Raw genomic sequence first — 17,841 nt, 5'->3', positions numbered from 1 at the left:
AGTAACCCATTCATTCGGCTCCCAGAGTTCATGATCTTACGTGTTATTATCTACTGTTATATAGTAGGCAATCCCCAAACTTTACAAAATAAGCATCTTGTTGTGTTGTTGTGTGTCTATGAGTCAGGAATTCAAGTGTGGCTTTGCTGGAGGTTCTGGCTCAGAGCATCTGATGAGTGATAGTAAAGCTGTCAGGCAGAACTGCAGGCATCGGAAAGTTTTGTGGAGTGGAAAGATGTGCTGTTCCTAGGATGTACCAGTGCCTCCCAGCACAAATACTCCAGAAAAGCAAGAAGACGCTAACAACTACCCTTGGAAGCTAAGGTGTAGTGGCACACATCAGTAGTTGCAACTTTTGGAGATGGAGGCAGGCGGGACGGTCAGGCCAGCCCTTCAGTCACATAAGATCTTCTCTCAAAAAGAATGAGGCTGGGAGTTACATGTTGTCATTACCACAGTATCCTGCTAACTGTACGAGGTCCGCATGAGTGGAAATGATACAAGCTTATGAGTACCACCAGGGCAGAAATCCCTGGGGCCCATGGTGAAGACTGAGTGCTCAGTGAAGACTGAGCACCGTATTTAGGCTATGCTATTCATTTCATATCCACATTCAAGTTCTGCAGAACCAATATTGTTTTCATTTAACAAATGAAATTCTATAGCTTGCCCAAGATCACATAGCTAAGCTGATGATGGAATTCTCATTCATGCCTGTCTCATTAGGACCTTGTGCTCTTTCCATTGCAATATGCAGTTTTTCAGTTAGTGAGCCCTCTGGATGTTCCTGTTTCAAGGAAACAAACCTTCGAACATGTTGACTTTAACAAAGCCTTGGTGTTTTCCAGCAGGCCTGATTCCAATGCAACAGCAAGGATTCCCTATGGTCTCTGTCATGCAGCCCAATATGCAAGGCATGATGGGAATGAATTACAGCTCTCAGATGTCCCAAGGACCCATTGCAATGCAGGTACTTGCTTCTTAGTTGATTGTTTATAAGGTTATTTAAAGTTATTATAAAGCTTGTTTCTGGGCATCTGCATGTCAAGAGCTATTTCTCAATGTTGTCTTTAGCAATAGTTTGCATTTTTAATGGAGTTTTATTATATCTGGGTTTAAAGGATCCCCTTTGTCTTGGCCTCCCAAGTAGATGGAATTGTAGGTGTATGGTACATGCAGATCAAACTCAAAGACTCACACATGCTAGGCAACTGTCTTTGTCACTTTTCTATTGCTGTGATAAAACACTATGATGAAGTCAACTTATACAAGAGTTTCTTGCCGGGCGTGGTGGCGCACGCCTTTAATCCCAGCACTTGGGAGGCAGAGGCAGGCGGATTTCTGAGTTCGAGGCCAGCCTGGTCTACAAAGTGAGTTCCAGGACAGCCAGGGCTACACAGAGAAACCCTGTCTCGAAAAACAAAATAAATAAATAAATAAAAATAAAGAAAGAGTTTCTTAGGTGCTTACAATTTCAGAGGGCAAGTCCATGACCATTATGGTGGGGAACATGGCAGCAGGGAGGTGGGTGAGCAGGCGGGCAGGCAGGCAGGTGGGCAGGCAGGCGCTGCAGCAGAGGCTGACAGGTAACATCCTTATCCACAAGTGGGGGACAAAGAAAAGAGCTAGCTGGGAGTGGTGCTGGCTTTTGAATCATCAAAGCCTGCCCCATGACACACCTCCTAATCCTTTCCAGATAGTTTCACCAACTGAGGACCAAGCGTTCAAATCTATGAGCCTATGGGGGGCCATTCTCATTCAAACCACCACAGTCACTATTCTAAAACGAATGAATGTTAGTTATTGGAATTAGCAAAATAGACGAGAGAGCTATGTGTTCTTTCTTTCTGGAACTATATCTTTTTATGATCTAAAAAATAAAAGCCAAAGTAGAAAAATCTTGATAGGGAACTCAAACTTATAAAAAGTAACACAGCAGATTAAAGTAACTTCAGAAAAAAAAAATGGCTGTTATTGTTACTCTAGGTCTAAGGAAATTGTGAGTGGATATTGTGCTGGAGAATTCTTATTTCTGAATGCTTCAGTTAAGAGTATATTATTGTATTAATATATAATTTACTATTGATTAGATTTGTTATTTTCTGTAAAAGTTTAGGTTATTATGGCTGTGATATGAACATCAAAATATTTATCTTTTGTTGGATTTTATGTATTTTATGTGTATGAATATTTTGCCTGCCTTTATGTAACTGTACCACATGTGTGCCTGGAGCCTGCTGAGGTCAGAAGAGGCCATCCAATGCTCTAGAACTGGAGTTACAGGTGGTTACAAGATACCATATGGGTGCTGGGAATCAAAGCTGGTTCTTCTACAAGAGCAACAAGTACTCTTTACCACTGAGCCGTCTCACCACTCCAAAATATTCATTATCTAATAAATACTGGGAATCAAGCTCAGCACTACCTGTGGGGTGAATGCTATAGGCCAGGGTCTTCACTGATGCTGGGAAAACACACGTGGACACCTCTGCCATGAGGGCTGCTGAACACTCCGGAATCTAACGCATGTTTTCACACACAGCCTGAAGGAGCTTATGCCAGTGGTGTCCTCTGACTCTAAGGGAATGTTCAGCATACTTTATTTTAATATTTCACCAGAATATATCACACATCTTACTAATAAAATACTATGAAGTAATTTTGCAAGTTACTTTTTTAATAATTAAAAAGAAAGCCCATGTATTATTTAATCTGTTGCCTGTTTCTTCTAGGCAGGAATACCAATGGGGCCAATGCCAGCAGCGGGTGTGCCTTTCCTGGGTCAGCCACCTTTCTTGAGCATGCGTCCTGCAGGCCCACAGTACACTCCAGACATGCAGAAGCAATTTGCGGAAGAGCAACAGTAAGAGACCCTCCCCCAGGGTCCAGGGGTAGCAGGGTTACACTGTAGCAGCTGCTCTGTAGATTACCAAGTATTCTGTAATGTGAAGCTGAAGGAGATACATTGTCTTAAGGACACTGTAAAAATAGGTTTGTTTGTTGTTTGGTTTTGAGACAGGGCCCTTTGAATACTTCTGTAAGAAGTTTAGAGCCAACCCAATGGTATGGCACTTAGCTGTAAGCCCGACCAGAGGCTGAGGTGGGAGAAGTAAGGCCAGGTAGGACAATAGACAACAAAACAAAAAAAAAAACAAAGTATGTTGGTTCGGAAAGGGCCTTATAGGTCTTTTGATTCAAGCCTCTTGTTTTCTCTCTAAGGGAGGGGAAAACCCTAGAATTGAAGCAGTTTGTCAACCCAGGTTACAAAGACAGCAACAAAGCCATTGTCCCCCACACCCCTTCCTGCTCCTCAGAGCATGGCTTTTGCTCCTGGAGACGCTGTCTTCCTTCCCGAGGAAATTTCCTGTATGTTTGGTTGGTTTTTATCTTTGTGTTTGTTTGGTTTGGTTTCTGGAATCAAAGTAACAAATAAGGCCCATGCAGCCATGAATTTGCAGTCTTCGTGCCCAGCCCTCTCAAATGCTGGGATTCTAGGTTTTTGTCTCTAGATCCAGCTTCCTAAACTGACTGTGCCATACAGTACTAACTGCTAGGCAAGGGCTATACCTCAGAGCCTCCTCCAGCCTGCAGATTACTTTCTTATATGCAGAACAAAGCATGATTGTATGCCCATCTGCCTCCCTGGATTTTGCAACTGCTCAGTGTACCAAGATGGTTTCCTCTACTGCTGGTAAGGCCAACTAGGGGTGCAGGAAGGGGTTCATGTTCTCTGTGAATTAAAGAATTGAAAAGCAGGAAAGAAATAGTATCTTGTGGAGTCCCAGCAGAGCCATCTTATGGTACCTGGGGAATCAGGGTCCCCTCTTGGGGTTCTTAGTCTTTCTGGTAATAGAGTTTAAGAATGGACACCAAGGAAATTTTAAGGACAAAGAACAGATTCAAACAGAAGCTTAAGGACAGTGTATTAGAGTTTGAAAGAAAATCTCACAGGCAGGCAAGCTGTAACTCTCACACTGCCTGGAAGTGGGGAGAATAGAGAAGATAAGCCGGCTCCAAGGTCAGCCACATAGTGGCAGGCAGCCACATGGCAGGGCAAGGGAACCTTAGAAACACAGTGAGGAAGCCCAGAGTGTTAGGGAGCTTAGCTCTGGCTAGAAGAAAAAGACAGAGAGAAGGAAAAAGTAATAATTACATTTTTCTGAGTCAGGCCTCAGAAAGGTAGGCACCTCTAAGGGACTGCACCGGGAGAAGGGAATTCTGGGAAGGAAAGGCATTATCTTAGTTAGGGTATTATTGCTGTGGCGAGATACCATGACCACAGCAACTCTTACAAAGAAAAACATTTAATTGGGGCTGGCTTACAGTTTCAGAGCCATTATCGTCATGGCAGGGACCATGGCAGGATGCAGGCAGACATGGCGTTAGAGAAGGAGATGGAGAGTTTTACATCTTGATCTGAAAGCAACAGAAGGAGACTGTGTGCCCCTCTGGGTATAGCTTGAGCCTAGGAGACCTCCAAGCCACAGTGACACACTCCTCTAACAGGGCCACATAATAGTGCCACTCCTTATGGGTCAAGCATTCGAATACATGAGTCTATGGGGCCATATCTATTCAAACCACCATGGGAATGGTATCTTATTTTAACTGATAACTTTAAAAATATTTTTAAATTAAATATAATTACACACACCACACCCTTCTCTTTCCTCCCTGAATCCTCCTGTATACACCTCCCCTACCCCCTTGCTTCTCTCAAATTCATGGCCTCTGATGTACAGCCTACTCAGTCTGTATAATTTTAATTATATGGATATAAATTCAGAGCTGACCACTTGGCTGGGGTGGTCCCATAGCCAGGGTTCCTGGCCTTGCTGTGTTAATTCTTAAGGAAGGAGACAAAGGCACCCTTGTCTCCACCTAGCTCCACCTAGACGTGGGCTTCCCTCTTTACACTTGGATGATGTATGGCATGCAGAGGCCCCAAACCCAGTTCCACTCTTCCCGCCCCCAGAAAGATACTTTCTTTGCCTTGCAAATTAGGTAAGAAATAAAAGCATAAATGTAAATTAAGTGAATCATCCCGTAGATTCATTTAAAGTATTTTAGAGCTAGTTTACAGGAGAAACAGATTGTCATAAGAGAATTACATATAATTAGGAGTGATGATTATAATTCTAGAAATGCAAGTTGGTATCGCTGAAGCTGACAGTATAAATTGGAATGTAGCTATTACTCCTTGAAGCTGAATGTTGCTGTAATTGTTTTCCCTTCAGAAAACGATTTGAACAACAACAAAAGCTCTTAGAAGAAGAAAGAAAAAGACGTCAGTTTGAGGAGCAAAAGCAAAAGCTCAGACTTCTCAGCAGCGTGAAGCCCAAGGTGATGCACCCCTGTCTCCTCCCAGAGCTCGCTTGCCCTGCTTGCCCTGCACATGCCTCCCCCTCAGGCACCAGCCCAAGCTGGTCTGTGCTGGATTCCTCTTCATCACAGTTAGCCTAAGTCCTAAAGGGAGTTGTTTTTGTTTTTCTCTACAGATAGATCTCTATTGTTAGGCCATTGTCTTCTCACCTCTTTTCCACCTTGACAATATTGGTAATTGTTTTCTTGGGAAACATTGGTTATAAATAGGATGGTAGGAATTGGATCCTCAGATCTTTTAATATCTCACAGCCCTATGCAGTAGTATTTGAGAATGAACCTTTTAAAGTTTTTACTCTATAGAATGTCTTTTTATGCATTATTTTATATACTTATTGATATCTTTCTGACTTGGAAAATTAACTGTTGCAAGTATGCTGTGAGAATACTGGGTCTGAAGCCTGGCGCGGTGGCTCATTCCTGTATTCTTGTACCAGAAAGTCAAAGGCAAGAGGGTGGCCGTGCATGGGTCTGAGGCCAGCCTAGGCTGGACAGAGAGTTCTAAGGCAAGCCTTGCCTAAAAAAAAAAAAAAAAGAAAAAAGAAAAGAAGAAAAGGTTCCTGGAAATAGATATCTGGGTTTTAGTTTAAGAAGGGAAGAAAGAAGTAAACACAGGCTTTGTCTTGCAGACAGGAGAGAAGAACAGAGACGATGCTTTGGAAGCCATAAAAGGAAACTTGGATGGGTTTTCCAGAGATGCTAAGATGCACCCCACTCCAGCATCACATCCAAAGAAACAAGGTAGTTTTCATCTTAAGAGACAGGAAGTGCTCTTTCCTTGGAAGGTGCTTGATCATTTCCCTTTGTTTAATTGGCCTTTGCCTGTGAAGGTCCGCGCTGAATTTTTCCTTCACGCTAAATTCAGATTTGAATATTTTAAAATGTAGGGATCTGACTCAGTTAACAGCTAAACTGGAGGTTACAATCCCTTTGGCTAAACTTAGCTTTGATAGCTTGCCCAGGAAGTTTTCACAGTGAATGTACTGATGGAAGACAGTCTGTTGAGCTGGACATGATGGTGCACGCCTTTAATTCCAGCACTCACTGGGAGACAGAGGCAGGAGGATCTCTAAGTTTGAGGTCAGCTTGGTCAGCCAGGACTACGTAGAGAGAGACCCTGTCTTGAAATAAGTAAAAAAGATAGCCTACTGACTCAGAGAAACACAGTGAGTTTGCTAGTCCATCTTCATTATTATGAAATGGGTACTTTTAGGAGCTAAGTCAGATTTCACTGTTAGTGTGACAAAATTTAGAAATTCTCAAGAGTCATGGCTGTGATGTTCCTCAGTAATCAACTAAAACTCAGGAAAGTTCAGTTTCTTCAGTAAATTTCTTTGTAGTTTTTAATCCTCTGGTAATCAAAACTTAGAGAAGCAGAGTAAATGGATATTTTTGTTTTGTTATCATTTTTAAAACTTGGTTGAAATTGTCTTGTATGCAAAATGTTTTTTCATCTTTTTAAAATTAAATACTTAGACATTTTGTTATAAGGTAACTTCAATAATAATGTACCATTAATAGACAATTTTCATAAATCACTCAGCAAAGCAAAAAGTACTATCTTCTGCTAGAAAATACTATATCGATAAGTTTTATCTTAAATGCTTATGATTTAATATCTCTTATAAATTAATATCAGGAGAAAATAATTTAACATTGACACTATTATCAATTCTTTTTTTAAAGTGTGTGTGTGTGTGTGTGTATTTGTGTGTTGGTGCCCACCAAGGCCATCAGATTCCCCTGGACCTGGAGTCAACAGGCTATTGTGAAACTGATGTGGATGCCAGGAACCACACTCAGGTCCTTTTGCAAGAGCAGCAAGTCCTCTTAACCGCTGAGCCACCCCTGCAGCCTGTTATTAATTCGTGATTTTCTGGCTCAGTTTTGACTCTATCCTGTTAATTCACTGATTAGATTATGGACCTTGATTCCTGTTACCAAAATCATGCCCAAAGCAAAGTACACACTGAAACTGGAAGGAGAAAGCTATTAGCAATCATCTTGAGATCAGGAAAAGCATATTTAAAACTGAAAATCGTAAGCCAAACAAAGTGGTGAAGTGTGGCAGCAGCACATCCCTGGGATCTCAACACTCAGGAGGCTAAGGAGGAGCTGTGAGCTTGAGGCTAGCCCATAGGATGTACATAGCGAGTTCTAAGGTAGGGGAACTGTGAGCTTGAGGCTAGCCCATAGGATGTACATAGCGAGTTCTAAGGTAGGGGAACTGTGAGCTTGAGGCTAGCCCATAGGATGTACATAGCGAGTTCTAAGGAGGGGAACTGTGAGCTTGAGGCTAGCCCATAGGATGTACATAGCGAGTTCTAAGGTAGGGGAACTGTGAGCTTGAGGCTAGCCCATAGGATGTACATAGCGAGTTCTAAGGTAGGGGAACTGTGAGCTTGAGGCTAGCCCATAGGATGTACATAGCGAGTTCTAAGGAGGGGAGCTGTGAGCTTGAGGCTAGCCCATAGGATGTACATAGCGAGTTCTAAGGAGGGGAACTGTGAGCTTGAGGCTAGCCCATAGGATGTACATAGCGAGTTCTAAGGAGGGACTGTGAGCTTGAGGCTAGCCCATAGGATGTACATAGCGAGTTCTAAGGAGGGACTGTGAGCTTGAGGCTAGCCCATAGGATGTACATAGCGAGTTCTAAGGAGGGACTGTGAGCTTGAGGCTAGCCCATAGGATGTACATAGCGAGTTCTAAGGTAGGGGAACTGTGAGCTTGAGGCTAGCCCATAGGATGTACATAGCGAGTTCTAAGGTAGGGGAACTGTGAGCTTGAGGCTAGCCCATAGGATGTACATAGCGAGTTCTAAGGTAGGGGAACTGTGAGCTTGAGGCTAGCCCATAGGATGTACATAGCGAGTTCTAAGGAGGGACTGTGAGCTTGAGGCTAGCCCATAGGATGTACATAGCGAGTTCTAAGGTAGGGGAACTGTGAGCTTGAGGCTAGCCCATAGGATGTACATAGCGAGTTCTAAGGAGGGGAGCTGTGAGCTTGAGGCTAGCCCATAGGATGTACATAGCGAGTTCTAAGGTAGGGGAACTGTGAGCTTGAGGCTAGCCCATAGGATGTACATAGCGAGTTCTAAGGAGGGGAGCTGTGAGCTTGAGGCTAGCCCATAGGATGTACATAGCGAGTTCTAAGGTAGGGGAACTGTGAGCTTGAGGCTAGCCCATAGGATGTACATAGCGAGTTCTAAGGGAGGGGAACTGTGAGCTTGAGGCTAGCCCATAGGATGTACATAGCGAGTTCTAAGGTAGGGGAACTGTGAGCTTGAGGCTAGCCCATAGGATGTACATAGCGAGTTCTAAGGAGGGGAACTGTGAGCTTGAGGCTAGCCCATAGGATGTACATAGCGAGTTCTAAGGTAGGGGAACTGTGAGCTTGAGGCTAGCCCATAGGATGTACATAGCGAGTTCTAAGGTAGGGGAACTGTGAGCTTGAGGCTAGCCCATAGGATGTACATAGCGAGTTCTAAGGTAGGGGAACTGTGAGCTTGAGGCTAGCCCATAGGATGTACATAGCGAGTTCTAAGGAGGGGAACTGTGAGCTTGAGGCTAGCCCATAGGATGTACATAGCGAGTTCTAAGGTAGGGGAACTGTGAGCTTGAGGCTAGCCCATAGGATGTACATAGCGAGTTCTAAGGTAGGGGAACTGTGAGCTTGAGGCTAGCCCATAGGATGTACATAGCGAGTTCTAAGGAGGGGAGCTGTGAGCTTGAGGCTAGCCCATAGGATGTACATAGCGAGTTCTAAGGAGGGGAACTGTGAGCTTGAGGCTAGCCCATAGGATGTACATAGCGAGTTCTAAGGAGGGACTGTGAGCTTGAGGCTAGCCCATAGGATGTACATAGCGAGTTCTAAGGAGGGACTGTGAGCTTGAGGCTAGCCCATAGGATGTACATAGCGAGTTCTAAGGAGGGACTGTGAGCTTGAGGCTAGCCCATAGGATGTACATAGCGAGTTCTAAGGTAGGGGAACTGTGAGCTTGAGGCTAGCCCATAGGATGTACATAGCGAGTTCTAAGGTAGGGGAACTGTGAGCTTGAGGCTAGCCCATAGGATGTACATAGCGAGTTCTAAGGTAGGGGAACTGTGAGCTTGAGGCTAGCCCATAGGATGTACATAGCGAGTTCTAAGGGAGGGGAGCTGTGAGCTTGAGGCTAGCCCATAGGATGTACATAGTGAGTTCTAAGGTAGGGGAACTGTGAGCTTGAGGCTAGCCCATAGGATGTACATAGCGAGTTCTAAGGTAGGGGAGCTGTGAGCTTGAGGCTAGCCCATAGGATGTACATAGCGAGTTCTAAGGTAGGGGAACTGTGAGCTTGAGGCTAGCCCATAGGATGTACATAGCGAGTTCTAAGGTAGGGGAGCTGTGAGCTTGAGGCTAGCCCATAGGATGTACATAGCGAGTTCTAAGCCAACCCAAGCTATGTAACTGACCCTGTCCCCAAACAAACATTGAAAGTTAAGACTAAAACCACACCTAGCACTGAACATAGAAAAGACAGAGAGCAGTGGACATTGTAGCTAGAACACTGTTCACACCAAGTTTCCTTGTCAACACACAGCTGTGGTCAGCAGTTAGCAGCAAGTAAGACATGTGAGGTAATCAATTGATGTGTTATTAGATTGCCAGAGTTCAGCACACTTACAGACGACACTTCGAAGTGGAGCCATTTCTATTCTTCCAGAAGACCGTTCTGAGGCAGCAATTCCCAAGCCTGCTGCCTAGTCATCTTTAGACATCCAAAGCAGCTGAGAATCCACAGAGAGCCTTAACCGGTGCCCTCAGCAGCCATTGTTGGGAGGCGTGGGGTTCAATGTTGCATGATCTTATTCTTCTTAAAAAAAAAAAAAGTTACAGCAATATTTTTGCATATTCATTTTTCTTCTTTTATACAACTTTCGGTAATTCCAGATTTTAGTCCACCAGTCCTTAAGTAACAAGCTTGGAATTATCACCATCTTTCTCAAATGAGAGGCTGTTCCTTGTTACATTCGACATTAGTAGATAGTAAAGCAATTCAAACAGGTTAAAAGCATGAAGAAACAGCTAGGTATGGTGGCGCACACATTTGAACCCTAGCATGCAGAAGGCAGAGGCAGAGATAGGTAGATCTCTAAGTTCAAGGACAGCCTGGTCTATACATTGAGTTCCAGGACAGCCTGGTCTAAACAGAAACCCTGTCTCAAAAAAATAAAATAAAATAAAATAAAAAACAAAAACCAAACAAAGTGACATGGAACTATCAGTGAGTTCTGTGTTAAATGTAGCTCTTGCAGAGCACATTTATCATGTAAGTGAATTTCACACATAATGATAAAAGCCACAGTGTGGCTGGAGAGATAACTTGTAAGAGTTCTTGCCATGCAAGCATGAGGACCTGAGTTCAAATCCCCAGCACCCATATAGAGCAGTGGAATGTGGAATTTTGTTCATTTTCTGCAGCACTCTTACTGGGGGGGGGGGTAGGGGGGGCAGATTGAGAGATCTTACTAGAGTTGAGTCTGGTGTTTCATGCCATTAATCTAAGCACTCAGGAGGCAAAGACAGGAAGAACTCTGTAAGTTCAAGGCCAGCCTGATCTAAGGAATGAGTTCCAGAACAGCCAGGGCTTAGTAGAGAGACCCTGTTTCAAAAAACAAAGAAAGAAATAGTATCTAGATAGACAGACCACTTAGATTTCAGAAGTAATTGTCACTTTGATGCACAATTAATACTACCTAATAAAATGAAGGTCGGAAATTTGAGTTAATTTTGTCTGTTTTGAACCAAATGCCTACTAGCTCTCAAGCTTATCTTTAGAACAAAGCATACACCAAGGTGTTCCATGTGCACTCGGCTCCACTTGGCTGTTGTTTCTTGGTCCCCTCCACTTCATATTTGAGTGAGTTCTGGGGGTTGTTGCATCTGGATGTCTCCCGCCCTCTGGTTTTCACTCCTGTGTGTTTCATTGCCATTTTCCATTTTGCAGACTGCCCCACATCATCTCATTCTACTAAAACTGTCTCCTCATCATCATCATCTGCCTTTCCCGGCGAAGACGAATTCAGTGGCTTTGTGCAGGGGCCTGTTGAGCTTCCCACTTGCGGGTCTTCTTCCACAGCCCCGCCCTTTCAGTCTTTCCTCCCCAGCACCCCACTCAGCCAGTTACACACACAGAAGGCTGGGGCACAGCCTCTGCCTCCAGCTCAGGCTCCAGTGTCTTTTGCCGTACATGGTGTCCATGGGCAAATTCCTTGTTTATCTGCTGCTTCAGCTTCCCACAGTGTGCAGAAAGCAGGTAACTCCTGGTGTTATTATCAAAGTGTTAAGATATTCTAGGGTAATTTACTTCTCTTACTTATGTAGAAATATACAGTGCTGTTGGCAAAGAAACACATGTGGCATTTATGAGAACTATTGACAGCCACCAGTACAAGGCTAGATTCAGTTTTTGTATCCTCATTTACCAGAATAGTGATTTAAAGCCTTTCACTGCTGTGTTAGAAACAGGAGAGACTTCAGGAGCAGACTGGCCTTCTAAGATTATGTTAACAATAATGTGCTGGAGAGAGCTCCTTTAAAAAGCAGTCTTTCTATACAAAGAATCAATAGAAGGTTAAAAATAAACAAATAAAGGTGGGGGGAGCAATGGCTCAGTCCGCTGAGGTGGCTCGGCAGGCAGAGTGCTTGCCACCAAGCCTGCTGACTGTTACCCTCAGAGCGCATTCTGGAAGGGGAGGAGTGACTCCCACATGTTGTCTTCTCAGTGTCACACACGATCAGCGTACACACACGGCATACACACACACATAAAATGTGATCTCTCTAGCCAGCTATGGTGCACACATCTGTAATCCATTCCTTAAGACATGGAGGCAAAAGAATCAGAAGGAGTTCAGAGTCATCCTTGGCTACGTAGTTCAAGGCCAGCCTGGCTACATGAGACCCTGTTTCAAAAAAGGGGAGGCAGGGGGTGAGGGGGAAGGACTCCTTATTCATATAAGGATATGATGATAAGGATAATCCCAGCACAAGGCAGACAGGGGCAGAAGGGTCTGCTTAGATTGGAGGCCAGCCTGCTGCAGTGATACGTTTTGGCCTTGTGGAAGTCTTTAATCATCTCTATACTTCAGCTTTTATCATCTGTGGGATTATGGAGCAGGCACGGTCTATCTCAGGACACAGTGTTTGGGGAAGGGTCTTAGGAGACCTGTACGTAGTCTATAAGACTTGCCATTCAGTGGATGTGGAACTAGGCCAGACAGGGAGCTCCCTCTAGCTAGGAGGGGTGTCTGTGTCTGGCAGTGGAAGCTTGCCACCATCCCACAGCAGTGTCCCCTCAGTGTGTTATTTTACTTCCTGTGGCATAGGATCCCCGAGAACTAGAGTAACATAATTATTTTAAGTTCTCTAAAACCTCTGAAGTCTCTCAAATCCTACACAAATGGATAACGATTAAATTATTACATAATTCATGCTCTGTGGGGAGGCCTTCCCCTGAGAATATGGGGGCGGGAAGGGATGAAGAAAAGATTGGTCTATGCAGTAATATACAAATACTCCTTCGTGCTGTTTGTTTAGGCCCTTCCTTGGAAGAGAAGCTCCTAGTGTCTTGTGATATACGTGCATCTGGGCAGGAACACATTAAATTAAACACTCCTGATGCTGGGCACAAAGCCACAGTCCCAGGATCCAGTAACAACTGCCCTGGTTTAATGGCCCATAACAGGGTTGCTGTGGATGGATGTGTGAGTGGTCCCGCCAGTGCAGAGGCAGAAAAGACTTCAGATCAAACCCTGTCAAAGGAAGAGAGTGGTGAGCTCCTGGGGCATTCGGCACACTTTGTTTAACCAACCGCCGCTCGGACGCTAACACTTTAAGCATTAATCTTAAAATGGATGCTGCTTGATTGTGCTAATTAAAATTTTGCTTAAATATTTATGCAATCTTTTCTCCAATAACCCCTACGATTTTGCTCTGAATTCTTTGAATCCACCGTATTACACCTTTTCAAGTGATGTTTGTTGATAACCCTGTTTCTTAATCAGAATCACTCCTGACCTAAAATTTCCTCTCAGCTTTATACCAGCTCCCTTTGATTCCCCTCACACTTTCTGGTTTTCCATAAAGGTTAAAAAGTTCAGCTATAACTGGAAAAGTCACCAATGAAAATGTCGTTTCCCCCTCTGAACTAAATTGTTTGCATTGCTTCCTGGAAGATCCAGATTCATACACTCAAGGCTCTGGGCAGAGGCAAGACCAGCAGGTCTTCAGCCTGCAGTGGAACACAAGCTTGGTACCTGCATGGCCCTGTACCGTACACAAAAGCCAGATCCAACCTTTTAACTGCAGAGCTGAATGTGGATGTGGGCAGCCCTGGAGACAAACCCCAAGAGGCTGTTTCCATGTGTAATTCTAAGCCACTGCCTGTTGTCTTCTCCTCTGAACTTGTCATACACATTAGACAAGGCGAGCCTCCTGCAACCCAGATTATTGATCTGGTGCCTTGTATTCTTTCTTTATACTCTAATACATAGTTACTGAACAAGGCTTGCTGGAAACCAAGCACTTTCATTATATTGGTGACTTTTTTCTAGTGTCTCCAGCCAGTGCTCCTCTGTGTAAAAAGCTGTGGCTTTTCTCTGGACCATGTGTATATTAACCATCCTTACCTTGTAGGTGTGGGCGTGTTTCCCTCTCAGGACCCTGCTCAGTCCAGAATGCCTCCTTGGATTTACAATGAGAGTTTGGTTCCAGGTAAGGTAAAGCTGCTTTGTCCAGCATTCCCTTCTGGATATTTTACTCTGAGTGCTATAGAGATATTTCTAAATATTTACTGTAGTGGTTATAAAATATGCAGAAGAAATTGTTCCTTGTACTTATTTCTACATGAGTACAGAAAACTAAATAAACCTCATGTTTAAGACTACTTTACGGACTGGGGATGGTGCTACAACTTTAATCCTAGCACTCAGCAGACAGAGGCAGTGACCTCTCTGAGTTCCAGGACAGCCAGGGCTACACAGTGAGACCTTGTCTCAAAAAAAAGAAAAAGAAAAAGAAAGGAAGAGAGGGAGGGAAGGGAAGAATGGATGGATGGAGGGAGGGAGGGAGGGAAAGACTGCTTTATTGGGAGTGACAAGATTGCTCATGAGGCAAAGGCCAAGCCATTAGTGTTACTGTGTTTTAAATGCTGATATTATCAGATACTTATTTCAAAGGCTACTAGTAACCTATCAAGAATCACAATACTGGGGCTAAAGAGATGGCTCAGTGGTTAAGAGCACATCTGGTCTTCCAGAGGACCCAGGTTCTGGGAGGACTCACATTATGAGTCATAACCACACTCTTCTTGCCTCTGCAGACACTAGACACACGTGTAGTACACAGATGGACATGCAGACATGACACCTATACATACACAGTTTTTAAAATATCTTGTTAAAAGAGTCACACTAGCCAGGCATGGTGGCACACACCTTTAATCCCAGCACTTGGGAGGCAGAGGCAGGCGGATTGCTGAGTTCGAGGCTAGCCTGGTCTACAGAGTGAGTTCCAGGACAGCCAGGGCTATACAGAGAAACCTTGTCTTGAAAAACCAAAAACAAAAAAAAAAAAGAGTCACACTAGTATGTTTAATACTTGGTGCTTTCTTAAGGGTTATGGTTTTTTAAATTTTTTTTTCTGATTGTCCTATGAAACTATATGAAATGAAAGATTGGGTAACATCATTTTCTACATTGGAAAGTGGTGTTAGTGTTTTTTGTTTTGTTTTTTTAATATGCATTACTATTGTTGAGTTGAAGAACTTACTAAAATGGATAGGATGGATCAATAGACACTGAATAGCCGAGCAGGTGCTGAGGTTAGAAAATCACAGATGTCTGGTTTGCTGTACAGCACATTGAAGCTGGAGGTCTGTGCATTAGCTCATCAGTGCTAAGGCTGGTACAGACAGGAGTTGTTCTATACTTGAATAAATGTTGATGCAAGATCTCTGCAGAAGAATTTGGCAAAATCTGCAGAGAAATTGGCAAATGTCTGCTTTGTATTTTAATCATACAACCACAATTCAAAGGCTAGATACTCTCCCAAACCATGCGGAACCCAATCTGTCCATTTTGAATATCATCCCTTTCCTCTCTTGAAACCCTACAGAAACTAGATCTTAGTATATTTTTTAGTTTTATCCATTTTCTGCCAGTTTGCCTTTTCTCCTTTGTTCTCCTCTGTATACATACATGAAGCCTTTCCTAGTCATGTATGTGTAGGTTTGCATATATGTGGAGGTCAGAAGGCTCCAGGGATTGAACTCAAGTCATCAGCGGGTGCCTCTCCCCCATGAGCCAGATGCCAGCCATGTTAAAGCAGTTTGACCTAAGGTTATTCTTTTATACCAAGGGTGGCAGCAGCAAAGTCAACCCCTGCATTTGTGTTTGCATTTGTCATTTGATTTTTCTTTCAATAGATGCCTATAAGAAAATTTTAGAAACCACAATGACTCCAACTGGAATAGATACTGCTAAACTTTATCCCATTCTGATGTCATCTGGACTTCCCAGGGAAACTCTCGGACAGATATGGGCCTTAGCTAATCGAACCACACCGGGCAGGCTCACTAAGGAGGAGCTTTACACGGTTCTCGCCATGGTAGCAGTGACACAGGTAGACTATGTGGCTTTTTTTTAACGATTTATTTATTTATTTATTATTTATGTGTATGAGTCCACTGTAGCTGTCTTCGGACACACCAGAAGAGGGCATTGGATCCCATTACAGATGGCTGTGAGCCACCATGTGGTTGTTGGGATTTGAACTCAGGACCTCTGGAGAAGCAGTCAGTGCTCTTTACCACTGAGCCATCGCTCCAGCCCCTAGACTATGTGTCTTATGTCAGAACAAGTGTGTTGTTTCTACAGACTGAAAGAGTGTGGATCCCCTTTTCACCACAGCCTTGTAGATTTCCTTGTACATTAAAATTTAGGTGCCTTGTGATAAAGTTTTCCAAAAATATACAGTCTATATAGTGAACATCCTAGCATGTTATCCCTTTGTTTGAAAGTGAAAATAATTAATGAAATCAATTTTTTGCCCTTACTTAGAATTTCTTAAAGTACACTTAGGCTGCTAACAAGTTTTCTTATATTTTGAAATTAGTTTACGTTCTGTGATTTTAGCAAATTAGCCAAACTCATCAGACAAAAAAATGTCACAGTTGATGTGCGCTGACCATGTCTAAGTATTAGCGTTGGGTGGTTGAAATGAGGAGAGTTTGGATGGGTGAAATAGGTCCACATCTGCTGCATTTTTAGTAGAACAGCAGTGGATCCTGCCACATTGTCCTCAGTACTGTTCTCCTGGTGGCCGACTAAAGGAAACAACAGAAAGGCTTCCTGAAGGTCTCTCTTGAACAGATGTTGAGTATGGTCTGCAGCTGGCTAAAATGTTTCCGTTTTCCTGGTGTTCCATTAGAGGGGTGTTCCTGCCATGAGCCCTGATGCTTTGAGCCAGTTCCCTGCGGCTCCCATCCCTACCTTAAGCGGCTTTCCTATGACTCTGCCTACCCCAGTGAGCCAGCCAACAGCGATGCCCTCTGGCCCTGCAAGCTCCATGCCCCTCACCCTTGGACAGCCCATCATGGGTATCAACCTTGTTGGACCAGTGGGTGGAGCTGCAGCGCCAACTTCCAGTGGCTTCATGCCAGCCTACCCATCAAACCAGGTAAGTGGGAAACTTTGTGTGTGCCAGATCATTCCAGAAAGTGCATGTGGGCAACTTTCCTTCAGAGATTCAGTCTGCTGGATTATGGCGGGCCCTTGATATGGAAATTAAGCAATGTGGAGTCAGGTGTGATTCATCTGTGAGCTCTCACTAGGATACTCAGGATCCTAAATTTGACCCCAGCTCTTCAAAAAATAAAGTAATTTTTAAGCATTAATAAAATACAAAATTCAATTGTTTTGTTTTTAATTATTCTTTAAATACACAAAATATTTGTTGAGAACTAAGCAGTTGAGGAAGACATGTGATGTCAACCTCTGTCCTACACATGCACACATACACAAACAAACATATACCACAAACATACATGCGTGCACACACATACACTAACATACATGCACACATACACTAACATACATGCACACATACACTAACATACATGCACACATACATATACCACACACACACAAACAGATTTTTTTTAAAGATTTATTTATTGATTATATGTAAGTACACTGTAGCTGTCTTCAGACACTCCAGAAGAGGGAGTCAGATTTCATTACACATGGTTGTGAGCCACCATGTGGTTGCTGGGATTTGAACTCCGGACCTTCAGAAGAGCAGTCCGGTGCTCTTACCCATTGAGCCATCTCACCAGCCCACACAAACAGATTTTAAGGCCAGACATGTAGTCCACACCTTTGATTTCAGCATTCAGAAGTCAGAGGCAGGAGATCTCTG

The 17,841-nt window shown here is 43.6% G+C and overlaps 1 protein-coding gene across 21 annotated transcripts in view; it reads left to right on the top strand.

The window, feature by feature from the left end:
• Synrg (synergin gamma) overlaps positions 1-17,841 on the top strand; it is an 83,192-nt gene that overhangs the window by 12,016 nt on the left and 53,335 nt on the right. For 5 of the 21 annotated variants that reach the window (XM_085829721.1, XM_085829718.1, XM_085829716.1 and 2 more), the window contains exons 3-11: positions 849-970; positions 2,733-2,863; positions 5,238-5,343; positions 6,012-6,123; positions 11,369-11,677; positions 12,961-13,194; positions 14,059-14,136; positions 15,848-16,044; positions 16,852-17,100. In XM_085829721.1, the coding sequence (XP_085685847.1) occupies positions 849-970; positions 2,733-2,863; positions 5,238-5,343; positions 6,012-6,123; positions 11,369-11,677; positions 12,961-13,194; positions 14,059-14,136; positions 15,848-16,044; positions 16,852-17,100 (1,538 nt within the window). The remainder of the gene's footprint in view (positions 1-848; positions 971-2,732; positions 2,864-5,237; positions 5,344-6,011; positions 6,124-11,368; positions 11,678-12,960; positions 13,195-14,058; positions 14,137-15,847; positions 16,045-16,851; positions 17,101-17,841) is intronic. The other 16 variants (XM_085829730.1, XM_085829733.1, XM_085829729.1 and 13 more) reach the window with 6 other exon arrangements.

The sequence above is a fragment of the Mus caroli genome, unplaced genomic scaffold (genome assembly GCF_978045245.1).
Source record: "Mus caroli unplaced genomic scaffold, Mus_caroli_1 scaffold_13, whole genome shotgun sequence".
NCBI classification, from domain to species: Eukaryota; Metazoa; Chordata; class Mammalia; order Rodentia; family Muridae; genus Mus; species Mus caroli.
This window is presented reverse-complemented; position numbering and strand designations above follow the sequence as displayed.